We start from the raw sequence: 19821 nt of genomic DNA, 5'->3' as shown, positions 1-19821 counted from the left end.
TAAGCACACAAAGAAAACACAGATAATTCATATTTTGTCAAAGAGCAATGCTCCCTTTTAAGAGAACACTTTGTTGGTTCATTTATTGTGAGATTGACAATACCATTTAATACAGTTGATAATCTGTATGTATGAATGTATGCATGTAAACCAATCATAGACCTAGCCATGTCATAGCTAAGCAAAAACAGACAACAAATGAAAGACCAAGATGAGATCATGTACAGAATGGGTTGTTGAAGTTTTGCCTGTTTTAAAATTAGTACCTGTTTTTTTTTTTTTTTTATAGTCCTTATTGCAATCAACATTTCCATGGTACTTAAAACTGCAGAGATATATGCAGAGGTTTGGACCATTCTGAATAAATTCATTTTTATTGATTTGGGCTGGTGATAATCTACTCTTTTTGCCTTGTGCGTTTTATTATTGGCTCTAACCTCGTATAGTATTTACCTCAATATTGGCATGCTACAAATATTGCAACCATGATAACACGGAAATCAACATCATTGGCAAAATTATATTGGTCTGAAAAACATCCACAGCCTGCAGGGGAGTAAGCTGTGACCTCTGGGATTGTGAACCAATATATAAACCTCATTCATTAAGGGATCTGGAATGAGCGTTTTAAGCGTTTCGACAGTATTTTTTGTGGGACCTGAGAGCACATCAGACATATCGAATTGCATTCTGAATACGAAGAATGTCTTTCTGATATCAAATAATTTTCATTTTTTGAAATTAACGATATAATACAAAATGTGTATCACATTGCAAATTTCAAAAAATCAAAATTATTTGATATCAGAAGGACATTCTTCATATTCAGAATGCAATTTGATATGTCTGATGTGCTCTAATGTCCCACAATAAATACTGTCCAAACGTTCATACCCCATCCCTTAAGTACAGATGCCAATTTCACAGCATTATGCACACAGAGATTGACATTTGTCGGTATGACCCATGCCTTACGCCTATAGAGGTTATCCACGTTACTCATGTGTGACTTCTAACAAAAGGCGCTGGTTCCCGCAGTATTCCTCATTCAAACCAATTCAATGCATGACTTCGGAGTTACCTGCATGACTTTGGCGGGCTATTTTGAAACAGTCATGGTTGCACATGCAGGTACTTCTTTTGGAAGTCCTAAACAAGGTATAGCAGTCGCTGATAGGATATGCAGCTTATAGAACACGGATAACCTCTATTGCCTTAAAAATTTCTTCCAAATCCAGTAATGACAGTGATTTCCAAAAGAACTAATGACTAATCAGTAAGGCTTAACTATTGACAAAGCTGTGTAACCTCTTGCCAGCTTTAAACATGAATGAGATACCTTCACTGTCTCAAATTTGGTTCAAATGTTTTCAAAGCAGAAAGACATACACAACATTAAATCCAACTCATATGGGATCTGGCATTCAAGAATGCCATTCAATTGATCCTGAGAATACATTGTGTACCATTTTGGTCAAAAAATACACCTATTAGCATTTCCCCCTGCAAATGACTTGCATAAAGATCACAGTTCAAGAGAGTAGACTATCACACAACCAACCCAAAACTTTCTTAACATTACACAAAATCATTTTTGCTTTGCATGTACTGCATAAAAATGTACATAATTTTACAGGTATTGCAAACAAGTTTTACTACATCAGGTCAGTCATCCTTTTGACCTTAGATGATAATGGACGGTTCAAAATAAATACCTGTCAAACGAAGTTATACTTCTTACAATTTCTTTGCTTACCCAACATGGCTAATGAATTCACATTTCATAGTATAGTAGCAGATAATGTATTTCATTAGCAGGTGCTGGTACAGGTGGCAAGGAAGTAGATAATCTGTTTTCAATAGCAGTTTACACTCTTGATGTTTATTTGCTGCCACAACAAATGTAGAGGCATTTTTGCAGTAACAAAAATTGTCTTTACAACTTTGATATCTGCCGGGATTTCTGTATAGTTTTCACAGAGCAAAATATTGCAGCAGATAAAGGACTCAATGTCCAATGGCAAAAACACTGCTTGTCGCAACATAAAAACATCAGAGTGTAAACTGCGGGCACATTCCTCTTTCAAGCAAGAGTGTCCAAACAAGCCAGATTTCAAGAGCATTCGAATGTCTATCACACAGATTTTTCAGATAATGCACAGTTCTTTGTTTTCCTTTTGCAAAAGACCTATCCTTTTGAAAGTGGCGGTTAGATTTATTTTCCACCTTTTTAGATGTTCTATTGTGACTGACTGCATGATTTTCGCATCTCTAAATGATCCCAGTAATGATATGCTATGCATAATGAAAAGTTTCAAGCTCAATTTGACTGACATTCCTGTTTTCAATGGGAACAACTTCTTTCTTGTAAGAGGAAATTATTTATGCACTAAGTAAAAAGAAAATTATCTCTCTTCCTTCACCACCTAGTTTGAGATTCTCTCTCTCAAGAATCTATGGTCCTGTGTGGAACAAAATGGCATATCTCATTATATTACTCTCCTCAACATACATTCTATCACTCTTGGTTCATCTCAAGTTCAGTAGTGACGTCACAGTGTCACTGCAAGTATGCCAACAAACCGTCCTAGTACATATGCATGTATGCTCTGCTAGATTTACTTTACATGTGCGATTTAATACTGCAGCCAACAAAATATGCACCTACGGTTACTACCGAACTTGAGGCGAACCAATGTACAGCAAATGATTGCTTGAATCTTGTTTCAAGACCGTACCATAGCTGTGATGACAATGTTGGCAGAAATCATCGGATCAACCAGCTTTGTAGTTGTCTTCTACACCATGCCCATGCATATTCCTGAAGTACATTGCTCATACTTGGTGGGTATTAATATATGCATAAACCAATTAATAACACTGGATAAGGAATGTCAATTATTGAGGGGGGGAAACCTGTTCCCCTTTTTTGACTGTCTTGCCTGAGTATACTTCTTGTACTTATTTATGTGTAATCAGATTCTGTTTACAACACACTGAGCAGAATATACAGAACATTTCATGCTCATTAAATATCAATTTATGCTTAACAGGAAAGATTCAAGAAGCCCAGGATAAACTATTGTGACCATGAATACCAATATGGTAAGTTTCACAAAACAGGTTGGAAGGGGCTATGTGGACTCAAACTTATCCTGTTAAAATTATTTGGTACCCACACATTATACCTGACACTGCTAAAGTAGGTACGGTAATAAGAGAATGCCAATTTGCCAAACGGACCATCCAGCTCACCAATGTGATGAATACAAATTCTTATATAACCATTTTTCAAGATACAAAACATCAATTAACATTATAAATACTCAATGTGGGCATTGAAATGTCAACATCATCAAGAACTTGTTCTGTAATTAGGCTACAAGTAGCAATAACTCTTGATTTTGGACATACATAAAATGCATAAACTATCATTGTTCAAAATTTTGACTTGCATGCTTCGGTTTAGGCACAAGTGCCATATCCAGATCCAACATGATGTAGCATGTTGCAACCTTTTCAAAACACAGCTACACTTTGTCCAACTCATAATAGGTGAAAACGATTTGGTTTTTTGTTACTTCGCACATAAATTAAGTCACAAAAGTGTGTGTCAGTCACACAAAATACGCTAAGTACACTTGGTGTATGTGCTGCACCCAACTGTGTGTACACCAATCTTTTTTACTCCTTGTTATGAGTCTTGTGAAGTTGTCTATTACGAGTTGGACAAAGTATAATTAGCGCACACTGCCAACCTATTTATATCTGAAAGCAACCCTCCAGAACATTTTATAGTAGATTTTTTCAAAACCAAACCATGGATGTGAAAGAGCAGACTTTAAAAGAAATTCAAGCAGACTAGGATTGGCAGCTACTGTGTTCATTGATCAAGTTCCTTGCCTGCCTGCCTGCCTACCACAGATATTTGACTGAATCAGTGTAGGATGAAAAATTTTGAAAATGACCTTTTGTGTGCTTATCATCACATCACTGAATACCTATGCCTAGAACTCAAGGGCTCTTTTACACACCAAATACTGCATATTCTGCCATTCTGACACTGCTGGATTCAGCAGTTATCTTTAAGGAATCACTAAAGACATAAAATGAATATATTAGAAACAAAACAGTTACCTTATCATAATATTAAGACAAAAACAGGGTGTAATAATTCCCATGAATTAACTCAGGAGGTGCTTTCAAGATACATGGTCCAGGTAGCAGAATATAGTATCATGCCTGTCATGATCTCAATGATCTGCTCTCAAATACAATTTCTAGAGATAAAAAACATATGTCCAGCACTCTAAATTAAAGCCTTACCATATTTCTCTCTGCTCTTTTTTTTTAGTCCTGCGTGAAATAACCAAAAGCCCATATTATAAAACTATTTCCTGCTGCAAAAATGATTGTTGGTGAGCAACCAATTCTAGCAAAGTAAGTCAAAACCTTGAACAATTTCTTTAAATGGGTTATTCCAGTTGCAATCCATACACCCCCTATGGAAGACACAACTTTTAATCTTCTACACAGGGTGTGTGAACCTCAAATGGGGTTACCTGAATGGGTGACTAAACCTTTAATCTACATTCTCCAAGTGGAAAATTACAGTCATGTCTTCCATACAGAGTGTAAATATTTCAACTGTAATATCCCAATACAATCACTTCCATCAAGTACTATATAAGTATGTTTTACTCTGTGCCCTGTTTGCTAAAAAAGCCAACCTTATCAAAAGTATGTTGAACAAATGTCTGGAGAGACAACAATTGCATTGCACCTTTAATGTAAGAGAACACAAGATGCAACACCTCAACTCATCTGATCAAAGGTCAATATATTCCAACAATTTTTGTTCATTAATGATCCTGATTTTGTGAGAGGATTACATGACAGTTGGGAACATCCCTTATTCACATCCATGTCATCTAACCCAATCACAAATGATTTTTAGATTACCTTTGAGAACTTTATCTTTCATAAGTTCTGAAGTTGGAAACCAATTTTATGAACAATTGTTTAGGCTTTGAAGTTGACCTAAACCAACAGTAACTGGCAAAACCATTTGTACATTTACACACATCTTCTCTTCACAATGTTGTTCTGAACCTTCTCGTTGTCCAACAAATGGGGTGAACATCAATAATGGGCAAAAACTTGTTAACTTCTGAATCAATTGCAACAGTTATTTGCCATTCAGAACATGTGAAAAGTCCCCATGAATGCAAATAAGCAATACAATACTGAAGTGCATTAATCTGAAAGCAAGATTTTGTTTTATCAAATCAAGTCAAGATGGCAGATCACTACACACATGGTTGAGTCAAACTCATGTCCCTGTATTGTCTACAGATCTGTAGACCATTTCTATGGGCCATAATAGCAGACACTTCAACAGGAACTTGGTTTGCAAGTTTATATTACATACACAGGGACATATGGGACACAATCTGGTCCATGGGGGCAGGAGACATTTTTGATGAGTTGCTATTATTATTACCTTATACAAACATTAGGCTATCATATACTGAAAACACTTTAGGTTCTAGCATATGTAATTCTAAAGTTTAGAAATTTTGTGATGTATATTTTCTTTTGTATTTTATTGGTTTATAACTTTATCTCAATTTCAAATGAGCTGCCTTTGGCCTCCATGGACCAGACTATGTCACATATTAGACAGTTAGATCTTTAGCCAGCACTTATTTTATAATGCTTTAATAGCATATCTTGGGAGACTTTACTTTGTATGGACTCCCTGAGTAAAACAATTCTTATACCAGTATGTAGTATATTACACTTTTAGCATGTGTGGACCCAGTTGATGCAAGTACAAAATACACAATTATATCAGTGTGCAACTGATGAACTGCAATGAGGAAGCCAAATGAGGAGATATTATTGCAGCTTTTTGATCACATGTGGATCTGGTATAATTTTTTCCAAGGTTCCTTTGACAGCGTTAACCATCGTGTATACATGCGCGACGTCAAGCGTGGGCATTGGACCGTGTGCAAAATAATACGCGCTGGACTGCTAGCAGTACGCTTAATTTGCCAAAGGAAATCTGAATAACATTATAAATATCCCAGGACTGCATAATATTGGGGCTTCAGATCTACAGGAGTGATGTGCAATATGACTGACATCGGGAAAGGGCCACTACAAGCACTGATCAATCATGCATAAAAGGAGCACTTGAACAGAATGTGTTACTTGCACTGAAGGCAGTGGGAATACCTACATCAACCGCTTTTGAAGTACAAAGATGATGGGTGCATTCATACCAGTACACATGTAATTCAATATGGAAATTTAGTTGAAATATACTGCATAAAGATGATTATCTTCATCACTGCAAGTCTGCTATTCAGAAATTGAATGGACATATCCTACAAGCACGGGTACCTTGAAAAGCATAACAAGTGGTTTAGCCTTATATACGTATGCAATGACCTGATTCACTCTGGCAATACTGAAAATATGCTTAATTGTTGTCAATATGAATACCCATTTTCTTGTTTTCATCCTTTTTAATAGTCATGTTTTACCGATATCTAAACTTCTGACTTTGGCTTTAGTAAATCAAAACATGTAAAATATAATGCAATATTACATCATCAAGCAAACACCATTTTGGAAGCTATTGCATTCAATCCACTTGAATAGGCAATCCATGATAACTCACACTACATTCCAGTGCCTGTGATCAAGTACATGTAGTGTTCCTAGCATGACTGATAGATTACGAAACATGGGTATCCCAGAGTAGCACCTGTCAATTCAATTTCTGAATAGCATACATCCGTCTTTTGAATAAAGTACATGTTCAACAGTAACCATCTGTCAAAATTGCATCAGAAAACATTGCTAGATAATCATACCATCTTTAACATGAATGATCTTGGGCACTTATTTTCATGCATTTAATGAACCAACCAAAACTACATCCTTTCAAACGACCAACCTCAGAAAAAAAAAAAAAAGTTGGATCTTGAAAACAAAGCACCAAAATTTAATCTAAAAACCATGTGGAAGGAGTTCATGGATCAGCTTATAAAATATGAATAGACATTAAATTATAGAAAACAGTCTGAAACTTTGAAATGAGGTTGTTACACCTTGTCAAATAGAGCAAATCGCAACCAGTAGCTGAGTATCCAAGAGAGAAGATGTAAGGACATCAACAACTTACGCTGTGCATTACCTGTCTACATAGATTCAAACATCTAGTATGCATTCAATTAACGTAGACACAAAAATGTAATTGCTTATTTGAAATTTAGACCGTGTTTTTAATCATGAAAGAAATCTTTTCACATCTAGAGCTTAGAGGGTTTTCAATTTGATAATGTAGCTAAACCTATTCAATTTTGGTAGCCCCTCAAGTTCAGGCATCAGTTGTTCTAGTTTTATATAGGTCTCTGACCCTGTCTTAACTATTTTCAAGCTAGTCAGGTCAAAGGATGCCAAAACATTTTTCTTTCATGACATTTAATAGCAAATCATGCTTCAATAAAAGAATTACAATCTTGTGTCTATGTTAATTGCATGCATATGAAACCAAAATGTTCAAGAAAAGTGATTGATCAGTTCTTTGAGGTTGATCCACAGTTACAAAGAAATTTGATAAAGGAAAGAAGCAACACTTATTATAGTTTGATTAGCAGCATTAAATAAGCAGGAATTAGTAGGCTTTTTAACGCCTGAAAAGTAGATCCCTTTTACTGCACCAATTGTCATTTTTGGTATAGTTAATGTGTAAAGAACTAAGCAAAAGATACCATATGCCATGTTTCTATCGGTTTCAAGTTTATAGCTGTTGTATCACTACACAACTACCTTTAAGGAACATTGACGTCAATGTAATGAGGCTCACCAATTTGGTGTTGATCAAAGTACAGTTGATCACACATGAAGGAACCACACATGTAACTATTTTCTTAAAACTTACTTACAATTAATATTTCAGTGTTGCCTGCACTGAGGCTGTACTGCCAGTCAGTTTTCCTTTTTAAAACTTCTTTTGGACAATTTCTTTTTAAGATGCCCTGCACACAGTCAATTGCATACATACTTTGGCAATTAAAACAAAACAATGTGACCTGTACATTGTATGCATTTTCAATTCAAGGATGCAGGGAAATAATTGTCTTTTGTATCTGGTATAATAGAAGTAAACACTGATGAAGTAAGTAATCAATTCATTGATTGACTTGAATGATAGACTCACCTCATTAATCATTCAATCAATTAATTGATCTGGGGTGGATTTCACTAGGGGAACAAACCAAAAACTTGATGATGTCCTATAAAGTGCTTTCATTGGGAAACTTGCCCCATACCTCCCTCCCTCTAACCGTCTAACGTTAAGTTTGAAATGTTGAGAATTCCAGCCCAACTTTTACCAATATTTTAACCGTAATACTATTGGACCATACAAATCAAAACAGCACAAAGCAAGACCCAGCATCTTAGGTGATCAGATTGTGTCACCCTCTCAAAACTGTTGCGCAGGGGATGGTCAAACACATGGCTTGCTATCCCTGGTCTGATGAATGGTACCTGAAGGGTCTGTGGTTCATAAAACTTTTCTCTTCATCTTCTTCCTTCCACTTAGGCAACAATCAGGAAGGACATTGTGGTTAATTTGCTTTTTTACAAATGTAACTGGACTTTTTGACCCCCTTACTCTTAACAAAAGGACTTTTGTTAAAATAGGTCATCATCAAACTTTTGATTTGTTCCCTTAGATGCATGATGCATTATAAGCATTTGAGTCTAATCCACTGCAAGTCCAAACCGATTACAAGTCTTAATCCTATGAATAAGTTATGATGTGTTCAGTACTTATGATATAGGCCTATTATAACTAATCTTTGTGAAATTCTCTCCTTATCAGATTACTCAGATCACTCAAATCAGATTAGTTGGCTGATCTGATCAACTTTATAACCTAGATGAACTGATCAATCAAATCCTTGAATACACTGGTAACCTTTTCTGTCCACTCAAAGATTCAGCTTCCTGGGTGTTGCTTGCCATCACTTTCATTATCATTTCCAATGACAGTAACCATGGTAACTCACCAATGTGGTGATGAATTACATAAGGTTTTCTTTCAATTTACATCAAAAATATATATATAAAATGCATTTGTCTTTTTTTGTTATAAAACTCACAGTATGTACCGACCTACAGTACATTCTTCATACATGTTTGCATGGTAAATACAAGGGTGCTCCATTTAAAATCCACCCTCCTCTGTAAAAGACAACACTGGATATCGTCAATACATTTCCACCTTTTACATATTTAAACACTTGAGAAAAGGAAAGTTGACGTACAATAAAATAATATTGCATGTCACCAACTTTCTTTGTTCTGTCCAATACTTGTAACTGTCCTTAGTTACATTAGTAACTGTCCTTAGTTACATTAGTAACTGTCCTTAGTTACATTACCTTCCAGTTTTACAAGCATCAGTTCAAGAATTTCACTGGTAATTCAATGACATGAAGCAATTACAGAGGGCGTGCAGATTTCAAATAGAACAGCCTAAATCTCACAACAGAGTAGCCAACTTTTTTGTGGTATAATAATATAAAGCCCACGCATAAATTTAAAATTGAGTAATAATAATAACAGGAATTAAAACAAGCTATGATGGCAATTCGGCTATGTACAATGACTCATTTGAGTAATTTGAATTTTTATCACCGTAAATGTTTGTTAAGTATCACAGGAAAATATATGTTTTAAAATATTCCACAAAAAAACAACAACCAAAAACACTGCAGTGAATAATAAAAATACACTTTTTAGTCATCAACTAGAACAGTTTGTCAGAGTTACGTCAGTTACAGCAGAATTCAACCAGTACTTCTCACTTATTCTAACATACCATCCTAACACCAACTTAAGACCATTTGGCTTCCTTGTGACAGTATATCCGCATGTGATACACCCAAATCGGTGGTGCATCTGTAGCCTGCGATGCGGCATGGAGCAACTGCACCCTATGAGATACACAGCCTTTGATAGCGAGTGTATCCCACACAGACGCTACTTTCTCCAGGAAGCCAAATGGACTTATTTCCCCAGTATAATATCATGCTTGCAAGACCTGCAAACAATTACTCATAATCTGAAAGAAAAAAAATCCTCTAATTTCAAATCCAACAGAGCCTAGTTGCTGGTGCTTGTAAGTCCAATTTCATCTTCCAACTATCCACCCTACATAACACTAGTGTACCCACATATAAACACAAAGTTCTGTTCTCCCAGCTAAAGTGCCCTTAGGGCTTGAATTTAGCACTGGTCCTTCCTTTGGACAACTCCAGTTGTGATTGCCTCAGGCAAGTAAATGCAGGTGGGCAGTTGTGAAACATAGCTTAGAACTTAATTGCCAACTTTCACAGTTGTTAAAAAATGAAATGCAAGTCCTGTATATGTTTTCAGCAAATAATTCTAAAGACAAACTTCATATCTTTTTGTGCATGTGGCTGGTACATGTAGGAACTCTTTTTATGCAAATGTGATACAGTCATTCAAAGAAGTAATGCAAAACTCATATAAAAAGTGAGAGAATCCAACTATGGTTCAACACCCTGTATTTTTGTTTCAAGTAATTTCGATTTTCACACACTTCAGTATTAGATAATCTGCTTACACAGTTTAAGCAAACACAAAGGTCCCACTAACTACTCTTCGGAAAGAATTGCTATAGATAACGCCAAGGGAAAAAAAGTGTTATATCGGTGTACCCTGACCCTCAGGTATATTAGTCTCAGCCCGACCTACCTAATTTTTGGAGGAAAAAAGCATCTAGGGTTGGGAAAAGCATCCAAATTTTCCATATTTATGCATTTTTTTTAACAAAAACTTGATTGTGAAAATACACCCCAAATCACACAATTTGGATTTTTTTTTTAAATCTCCCAACCTACCTACCTTATTTTATTTCAGCCTGTTACCTCAATATATCAATTTGAGGCCTAAGTTTGCACTGGTTGATCCTGCATGTAACTAACTTCACATACAAGTCAAGTACTAACTCTGACATAATGACCCTTTCATGGCATAACAATGTGCATCAGTCACTCTCCTATTCAATCCAATGGATGTATACACGTGGAAAAATCTAAATCTAAACATAAAACAGAAGGCATTATTTGAGCTTATAAGAAAATAATACTGTCATTCAAACTTCCAGGTTGTAAAAAGGTCAACCAAAGCAATTAATGAACTTTGCTAGCTTCCACTAGCAGAAATCCTATAGATCATTCCTATAATTGGCACCTTCATGCCGCTGGTGGGGTGAACATCAATATTGCATACTATTAAACAAAAGCAAGGCTAAGAAGGGGTATCACATGATTATAAATCAGGGATATTCTTCCTGACCTCGCTTTCATTGGTTTATAGAACGTGGTATCTATGTGATATAATGCTCACTCCATCAATGGCAGTAAGGTGCCAATTATAAGAATTGTCTATAACTGATATGCTGAAGAGTCCCCACTTAATATTTTCTTGTGACTTAAATATCGTAATTTGGTAGCTTGGCACTGTATTCAAGTAGTCTTCCTATGGTGCAAAAAGGTCCTTGGTCCAATCATTGCAAATGATAAGTAGCATTATCAGCTACCTGTATGATCACATTTAAATAGTGGGTCATACCCTAATGACCTTTGGGTAAGACAGTCTTCCAATTCCATTAATGATAACACCAAGCCAAAAGAACACTCTACGCAAGAGTAGACTTCACTTAAATTTATAATACATCATAACTAACTGCATCCTAAGTTACAATGGGTTGGCTTTACAAAGGAAAAGTACTATTGGTATGCATTGCAAGTAATAGTTATTGATAACATGAATTATAAAGTTATATTGGGTTAAGAATGCTTGTATATTTACGTTGCATGACTTAGTATACAACAGGTTGAAACCTTAGTGAAATCCACTCCTGCACATCAACAGCACAAATCATATGTCAAACAAGGCTAAACAAAAATGATGACTTAAAATCTGCTTTTCAAAGAATACCAATCTCTGTAGAAGTACATTGTTTTGCCATGAAAGGACTCAACCTGTCTGGTCATATCATACTACAACAGCAACAATGTGTTTCATTTCACATACAAAAAATAGGGTGATGATATAAAGGTGACCAAAAAAATAACAATACCACTCTTGGGGTTTTGCCAGATCATTATTATACTAATAATAAAAGATTGTATCTAAAAATAAAATAAGTGTATTACAGGTAAATGATTACAATATACAATTACAAAATAGCGAGACAAAAAACGTCGTTAAAACATTTTGTGACTGAGCAGCAACAGCAAAGTAAGAAACTAGCTCTCAATTCTCTGCAATATATGAAATGGTACAATTCAGCTGACATGTGGAGAAGAATTTTGTACATGGTTGCTCTATTAATGCAAAGCAAATATAACGTACATCATACAAATAAAATAGTTCGGACTTAGGTTGAAAGGTTCACTTTTCAAAACCAAAAGGTAAACAATTCACTTTTACTGTTAAAAATCTTTATACTCCATGTTGGCAAATGTTCTTCAAAATAATGTATGGCCTAATTTCCTTTCAGGAGAACTTTCACTTAAGGGATGCCATTCCACTATTTTGGAACAGAGGTATGGAATGTGAGTAACCACTACTATTTCCTCTCGTTCCTACATGAAACAAGACAGACTTATCATTATCAAGCCAAGGACAAGACCCAAGGCATTAGCATGACAATAAATACTGTTTGATTTGCTTCAAGTACAAGAGAGAGTATACATTGTTGGCTACTCAGGTTACCTACTTTTGTCCCGAAACAGTGGAATGACCCATAAGAGGAAAAGCACCAAAATGAGGTCAAGTAATGAATCGCCTATACCTTTGTACAAGGAAGAAAAACACAAAAAAGAGGAATTCTTCTTAGCATCCTTGACTTGCAACCACAGGTGATTACTCATTAAATGCTGTTATACTATTCAGCAAATTACTTCAGCGGTGTCTGTCTGCCCTGTCTGATTATCGCGTAAAAAAACAAGGTCACACGTTGCTACGCAGCTTGTCCAGCGAATGAGGTGCCTATGTGATGATGACGAGATTCAATTAGCCAATCCCACTCCCATATACGCCATTAACTGCGCCAAATTTACAGACCACTGATAAGTTCTCTGCTGAAAACTATAGTATGCATCTACACCTTGGACTTAACACGACTTTATCATCAATATCCAAACTAATCAAAGTTTACCTTTTGATTTGAAATAATGACCCTTTTAAACTAATCCCACTGCAACCTGGTGAATCTTTTCAAGAATGATTGGTGATTTGTGCTAGAGTATCTCATGAAAGAATAGAAGGTTTGACTCCCAAGCTTTGTAACCCCCTTTGCATAGCCAGGCTCCATCTTAATGGGTACCCAAGATCAATCTACTGCAAATGAACTTCTCCCTAAACCTTTTGTTATTGGGTAGGACATTGGTATAACACAGCAAATACCATGCATGAAGTGTCATACCAGGCCAAGCTGAAGGCCAAGCCTAGCTTACAAGTGCAGTGCACTTCCCATAGCATACTGATGCTGAACCCAGCAACAATACTTATTACACCAAATGCAGGCTTTCATTTATTTTACCTGATGATCAGCAGGATATATCACAAGCTTGAGTCATCTGGTGTATTTAATCATTATCATGTTACTTTGTTGCATCACTTTGCTGGAATGATATTGCATTGTAAATTTTAGCAAATTTGGAAGAGAAGCAACCAATGTTATACTTGAAAGTGAGTAATCTGGTGTAATTTGTTTCACTTTTGGGTATGGAATTCGTTATTATATAAGCATTCATCAAGACATGGAGTAGGTCCTCCGAGGGGTACCATTTGCTTGACTACACAAGTAAATGTATATCCACTAATCCCACCAAACATAGCTACTCCTTGACATTTGTCACTTTAGATAACCCTACCCTATATTATAATGGACTATTCCAGTTGAAATCCATACAACCTATGACCTTCATCTCCCATAAGGTGTAGATTTCAGATGGAGTCACTCAATTCAGGTAACCCTAAAAGTAATCTACACTCTGTGTGTGAGATTCAGGCCATGTCTTTCATATTGTGTGTATGGATTTCAACTGCAATAGCTCAAAAAATACTCCCTGGTATGTGTCACTTGAGATGACCCAAAAAAGGTGATGCCTGGCTATCTGCATCTTTGCATTTGTATGGCAAAGCTATACTTCTCAAAATTTGGAAATATTATCAATAAAAACTTCATGGATACTTTGATCAGAGGTAAAAAGCAAACAATTAATCACCCTGTCACTGTTGGAATTATTTCCAATGTATGCACCACACAGGGTCCTGTAAAATACCCCAACCTCACTAAGGGTGTACAACAATGCCATCTTTAAAACATGAATTGATGGTGCATTTTGCTATGAGCTCAGATTCCAAAAAAAAAGTTTGAAAATTTGCCAATTGCCTCTGATCAAAGTGTGAACCAACAGACACTTCATTCAAGCATTCACAGGACCACAGCCCTCTTTACAAATCCCTGATTCATACGTGATAGTGCTTTGCTTAAAAGATGTACAATACTAAAGCATGGAATATAACTGAAACACAAGCTTTCTTTTCACTTTGTACATAAATGGGCAGAAATATGTGATAAAATTACAGAGCAAAACTCCGAAAATGTCATCATCATAGATCATTAATTTTCTTTTTCATCTTCAAAATAAGTAATTACCTCCATAAAATCATGGAATGGTCTTAATATGATGATCATCAGAACTATTGCAAATGTTAAGGCACAAAACACAATTGAAACACAAAAACAAAAAAATTTGCTAGAAAACATGCCGCTCTTTTCTTGGTAGACACTTCATAGAAATTAAGAACAATCGCTGTTTAAAACTAAATGTTGCTGCATCAAATCCTAGTCGTAAAAATTTCACTTAGAAGACACCTCAAAAATCAAATAAAAAAGGAAAAATATTCAATCTGATTGACATCAAGTACTTGAGTCCCTGTAGTAATTAATAACATTGATTCTACATTCTAATTACAAGCTATTTCACATAGCCTCCATGTCCGGGGCAAAGTTCATATCACTGTAAGCAAACATGTCACTCTGGACTTGCATGTGTGTAACATCCAGAGTGCATGTTGGAACAAGACTTTGCAGCTGATGAACTAAGCCCCGGAATAAAGTCAGTTGGACTCCATTCACACTGGAAGAGTACAAGAAAAAAAAGCATTCATGTAGCAATTTTTAGAAATGGCTGATTTGCCAGTTTTGTTCAAGTAGAACTACTTTCAGAAACATGGGAACTTATGGTCATATCATATCATACTAAGCAGTTAATATGACAGTAACATCTTTGGTGTAAAATTTTACACCAACATCCACTAGCTCAAATGGCAAAGTGATTAGCTGATATATCGAATGGAAGTCGGCACCATACCAAGGGTCAAATTGCTACCAAATGAAGCAAAGTCAAGTATGTAGCAACGCAAATTAGTCAATACCCAGACTGAAATGGTAGTAGCATTTGCTCAACTGCTACCAGCATTTTATCACAAGCGATGTGAATTTTTGAATGCTGCCACTGCTAGTATGATATGGATATTAAATGTGATATTTTTCTCAACTAGTGAAATATAATACATACCCAAAAGTAAAATTGGGTACATTCGATAATTGATTCATGACACAGCATGTACTGGGCATGTCTCTCTTTCCTTTACATTTGGGCAAGACTCTTCAGTGTGTAACTCACTGGGAGGTATTTGCCACACTATCTTTAAAAACAACTTAAATTGGAAAACAGATTTGTCTCGAATGTCTTCACTATATTTAAACATTAATATGATAAAGCAGCTTTTTAAATTCAAGCAATCCTCCAGTATGAACAGAGCCCAACGTAACCTCTGAATCTTGATCTTTGAACCCTACAAAAATTACATTATTTACAAATCCACTGTCAAATATTTGCAGTGTCTCTAGGATTCTATTTTTTCCATATCAACTCCCTGATTACATAAGACAAAGAAACAAGCTTTTCTAAACCAACTAAAAACTCCAAACTACATAGATAATTATTAATTTTCATTATTCATTTTAGGTACTGACTTGACTGAAATCTACTGCAAATGCACACATTAAAGTCCAAGTGATGACCCCAGTGTAAGACCACTACCTCTAGAACTCACATAGAAATATTAACTTTGCCAAACTATATATATTCAGTCTGAACCAGACTAGATCCAGTCTGGGCTTTTATGGATTCACTAAAAGTGCCTGCTTCCACTGGACTAAACAAGGCTTTACTTCATTATAATCAAAACTGCTATGGATGCACAATCCGTGGAAGCTAAAGTCAATTTAAAATAAATGATTTTCAAACAAAATTTGTGATTGCTGCCGCTTTCTTTCACTCAGCATATCATGCTTCAGAGAGCCAAGCACTTTAAAAATTCAATGCAGGATGCAGGATAGTTAAGCTATTATATAAAACAAATGCTTGGTAATTGATATTTTTCATTATCATTACCTCTTCACCAAACGCGCAAGAATACAATTCATGATGGCCTCACACTAGGGCTCTCACTTGCATGTCATCCACATTAACATAAATGTTCTTAATATAATAATTTGTTCCTAACATCTCAACTAAAACAATGGGTAGCACAGGAATATTGGCATCTAAGTGTTACCAAACAGAGATATCATTAATTGACACTTGTTCTCCAATTGTTGCTTGAATCAATAACAATTGGATTAAACCCATTCTGTCAGAGACTTGTTGGGTGGATGATGGCCAGTGGTCAAGTTGATTTCCAGTTAAGCAAGCTAGTGTGGACATTACTTGATGCCACTCATATATGTCTTTGTTGCATTTCTTTGTTGCATTATGATGGCTTTTTTGCAGGCATGGAAATAATTCGGGACCACCAGGTTTCTACTTTTTTACAAAAAGAGTCTAGGTTCACAAGCCTGTGCTTGTACCCAGGGGCTATATTTAAATTCTGTATTTGCTCTATTCACGTAACAATGGCCATGCTGCTCACAAAATTTTCACACATCAAGTACAATCAACAGGCAAAAATTATTATCAATATGCAGAATCAATGAATCAATCAAACAAACATTTTGATTGGGTAGCCAATGGCTTTTTCTTGGAAGCCTGTGAATGGCTATATCACACAGAAACAAGCAGCTTTTTCAGATTATATCGGAGCTAAGACCCCCCTGGCTCCTGCTTATTTCCAAGCCTGCTTTCTTGGTCTATCCAAGTTGACATCTTTGACAACATATACTCATAAAAAATCCAAATCTGAATTAATAATATCTCTGTTTAGACTACTCAGATGACCAAGTGTTATACACAATATTCATGTGTATTCATATTGCACAGGACTATGTATGTATCGAATACACAGACAGTGCTCCAATCAACACACTCAAAATATAACACAAAGTATAAAGCTGACAATCTTCTTTTTGCTAACAACAGATTTGTCGCATTATTTCATACCTACTAAAAATCCAAGCTTATAAAGCCATAGCTATTTTGGTTACTTAACACCCGGCAAAATACTGATAATATTCTATCAATGCTACTTTGTGCATAATCCTAATTGGTCAATCACAAAATATACAATTAAATTCCTCCTGCATGAGGTACCACAAAGCCAAGCTACTCCATGGGTACTTCTACATTTACACTGGCCTGTTGCAGAAGTACTCTAGAATACTTGTGTTCGCCCAGTGCCACCTACCACTTTTCACAACCTGGTGTAAGATGTAAAAGTCCAAAAGTACCACCATGCACAATGCAGACACTTATGAGGTACACTGTGGGTAGTCTACAAGTACATGAGGTACCTCTTGTGCACATCAAGACCTCTAGCTGTACAGCATTGGTGCTGCAAAATTTTACTATTAGATGCATCTCAGGTACTCCACAAGTGCTCTTGGTAAACATAGGTAGCTTAACAATGTCTATATTTATATATGCAAATTTGTTTTTCATGCAGGAAGAATCTAGCTGTGTAATAAAAATCACAAAATTGATTTGATCTAATAACAACATTAGTACAAGTTGTTAAAACAACAACAATAATCTCCAATCAAACTATCACCTCGGAGACTGACCTATGACACCCTGACCTTCAACCTCACTGTGTACTAACTGCTGTCCTTCGCTGTTGTAGAGTGAAGCCATCTGGTGTGGGGCGTAGGTGGGTGTGGCGTATGGTAAGACGGTCGGCTTGGGGTGAACATTGATGTGCGTCGGTACAGCTGCTGTGGATGCTGTGCCCCCAGGGAATGCTGGATAAGTGGAGGATGTTGTAGCAAGAGTCACTGCCTCCCTGCATCAATAACAACAACAAAGCATATGTAATTCATTTCCATGATTGTTATGATTCCAATGATGCATTTATTAAAGTGTACTTCGACACTGCCTCCCTGCATCAATAACAACAACAAAGCATATGTAATTCATTTCCATGATTGTTATCATTCCAGTGATGCATTTATTAAAGTGTACTTCGGTCATATTTATTTTATGACAATGTAAGCCCATTAGTCAGGTTGAGAGTCCTCTACAAACAGCTGATACGTTTTGTTCTTTTTGCACAATTCCAAGAAAAATGAAGGTGTTAGACTCGCATTTATAGTGATGTTTTACCACTATTACATTTAACTGTTTCATTTTATAGGCAATGGTAACTGAGTTGGTCAAAGATATTAATGAATGAATAGGCTCTCTCGTCCCTGTTTAGAGTGTATTTTCCTTTTTGGCGGATCCAGATGGCTTCTTTGAGCCACTTGGTCTTGTCCACTTCTCTGTCAATAACTCAGATGTGATGGGTTGCCAGTCTGTTGAAACCACCAGTGTAGAGGTGAAATGTCACTAAAAATGCGACTCTAACATCTTCAATTTACTTGAGCAAAATTTCTCTGTTGAATGTAACATTTCAAATGAGCTTGTTTGAAGCTGATAAGTATACTGTTAACTTGTCCTTCATTATCACTAATTGCAATTAACAGTGGGAGTCAAATGATGCATAACAATATTTGAGTGCTCTTCAGTCATGTTGATTTTATGACAAGTGCATTTTTAAAGTCAGGTTGAGGGTCCTCTTTTAAGCAGTTGAGAAGTTTTGTTCGATTGTTTGTCACTATCACTCACATACATGTTTCCCCCTAATATGAGTAATAAACACTCTTAGGTTGAAGTATATATGGATTTAATAAGCTTAATCTAAACCTTTGTTTATTCATGCACCTAATAAATGTCACTCTTGTTTAACTTACCGATATAATCTGTCTCCAACGCTGCCCTGACTACTGCTCTCATTATTTCCATATCCAAGCCCAAGTCCACTGTCATTGGTCAACATGTGCATTGTTGCTGGCGAGCTCAGTATATGCTGGACCACCTGCTGGACTACCAATCACACCTGGTGTGCCAAACAAATTGCTCTGAAATAGCTGGGTGTTTGGAGGACTGGGTGACACTCCTAACTGTGATGGGTTGTTGGTGCCAAATGCTTGATGCAGTTGGTTGCTTGGGGACTTGGTGGCATGCCACCGACAAGCTGAGATGGATTACTTGCGTACGGGTCCGTCTGTGCTGAATCGTGCAAGAAAGGAGGTGTACCTGGACTTGTGTTTAAATTACCAAATGCTGGCATGTTATTTGTTGCTGGATATCTCATTGACATTGGGGTCTGGCTAGTAGCGCTTACTCGGTGCCAAGGTGGTGTACTGAT

The 19821-nt window shown here is 36.2% G+C and overlaps 1 protein-coding gene across 1 annotated transcript; it reads right to left on the bottom strand.

Annotated features, from left to right (window-relative positions):
• Nucleotides 1–32: 32 nt before the first annotated feature.
• Nucleotides 33–19617, bottom strand: LOC140153046 (uncharacterized). The gene is made up of 2 exons (XM_072175650.1): nt 19364–19617; nt 33–18414 (listed from the first exon to the last, which is right to left on the bottom strand). The coding sequence occupies exons 1-2, from the start codon at nt 19453–19455 to the stop codon at nt 18180–18182; spliced, it is 327 nt and encodes a 108-aa protein (XP_072031751.1). The 5' UTR covers nt 19456–19617; the 3' UTR covers nt 33–18179.
• Between the last annotated feature and the right edge of the window lie 204 nt (nt 19618–19821).

The sequence above is a fragment of the Amphiura filiformis genome, chromosome 1 (genome assembly GCF_039555335.1).
Source record: "Amphiura filiformis chromosome 1, Afil_fr2py, whole genome shotgun sequence".
NCBI classification, from domain to species: Eukaryota; Metazoa; Echinodermata; class Ophiuroidea; order Amphilepidida; family Amphiuridae; genus Amphiura; species Amphiura filiformis.
This window is presented reverse-complemented; position numbering and strand designations above follow the sequence as displayed.

Excerpts from the sequence above, each read along its gene's own strand:
- LOC140153046 (XM_072175650.1), bottom strand. The coding sequence starts at position 19,455 with ATGCACATGTTGACCAATGACAGTGGACTTGGGCTTGGATATGGAAAT. Across the intron at positions 18,415-19,363 it reads GTTGGAGACAGATTATATCG|GGAGGCAGTGACTCTTGCTA; the intron begins GTAAGTTAAACA and ends TTATTGATGCAG.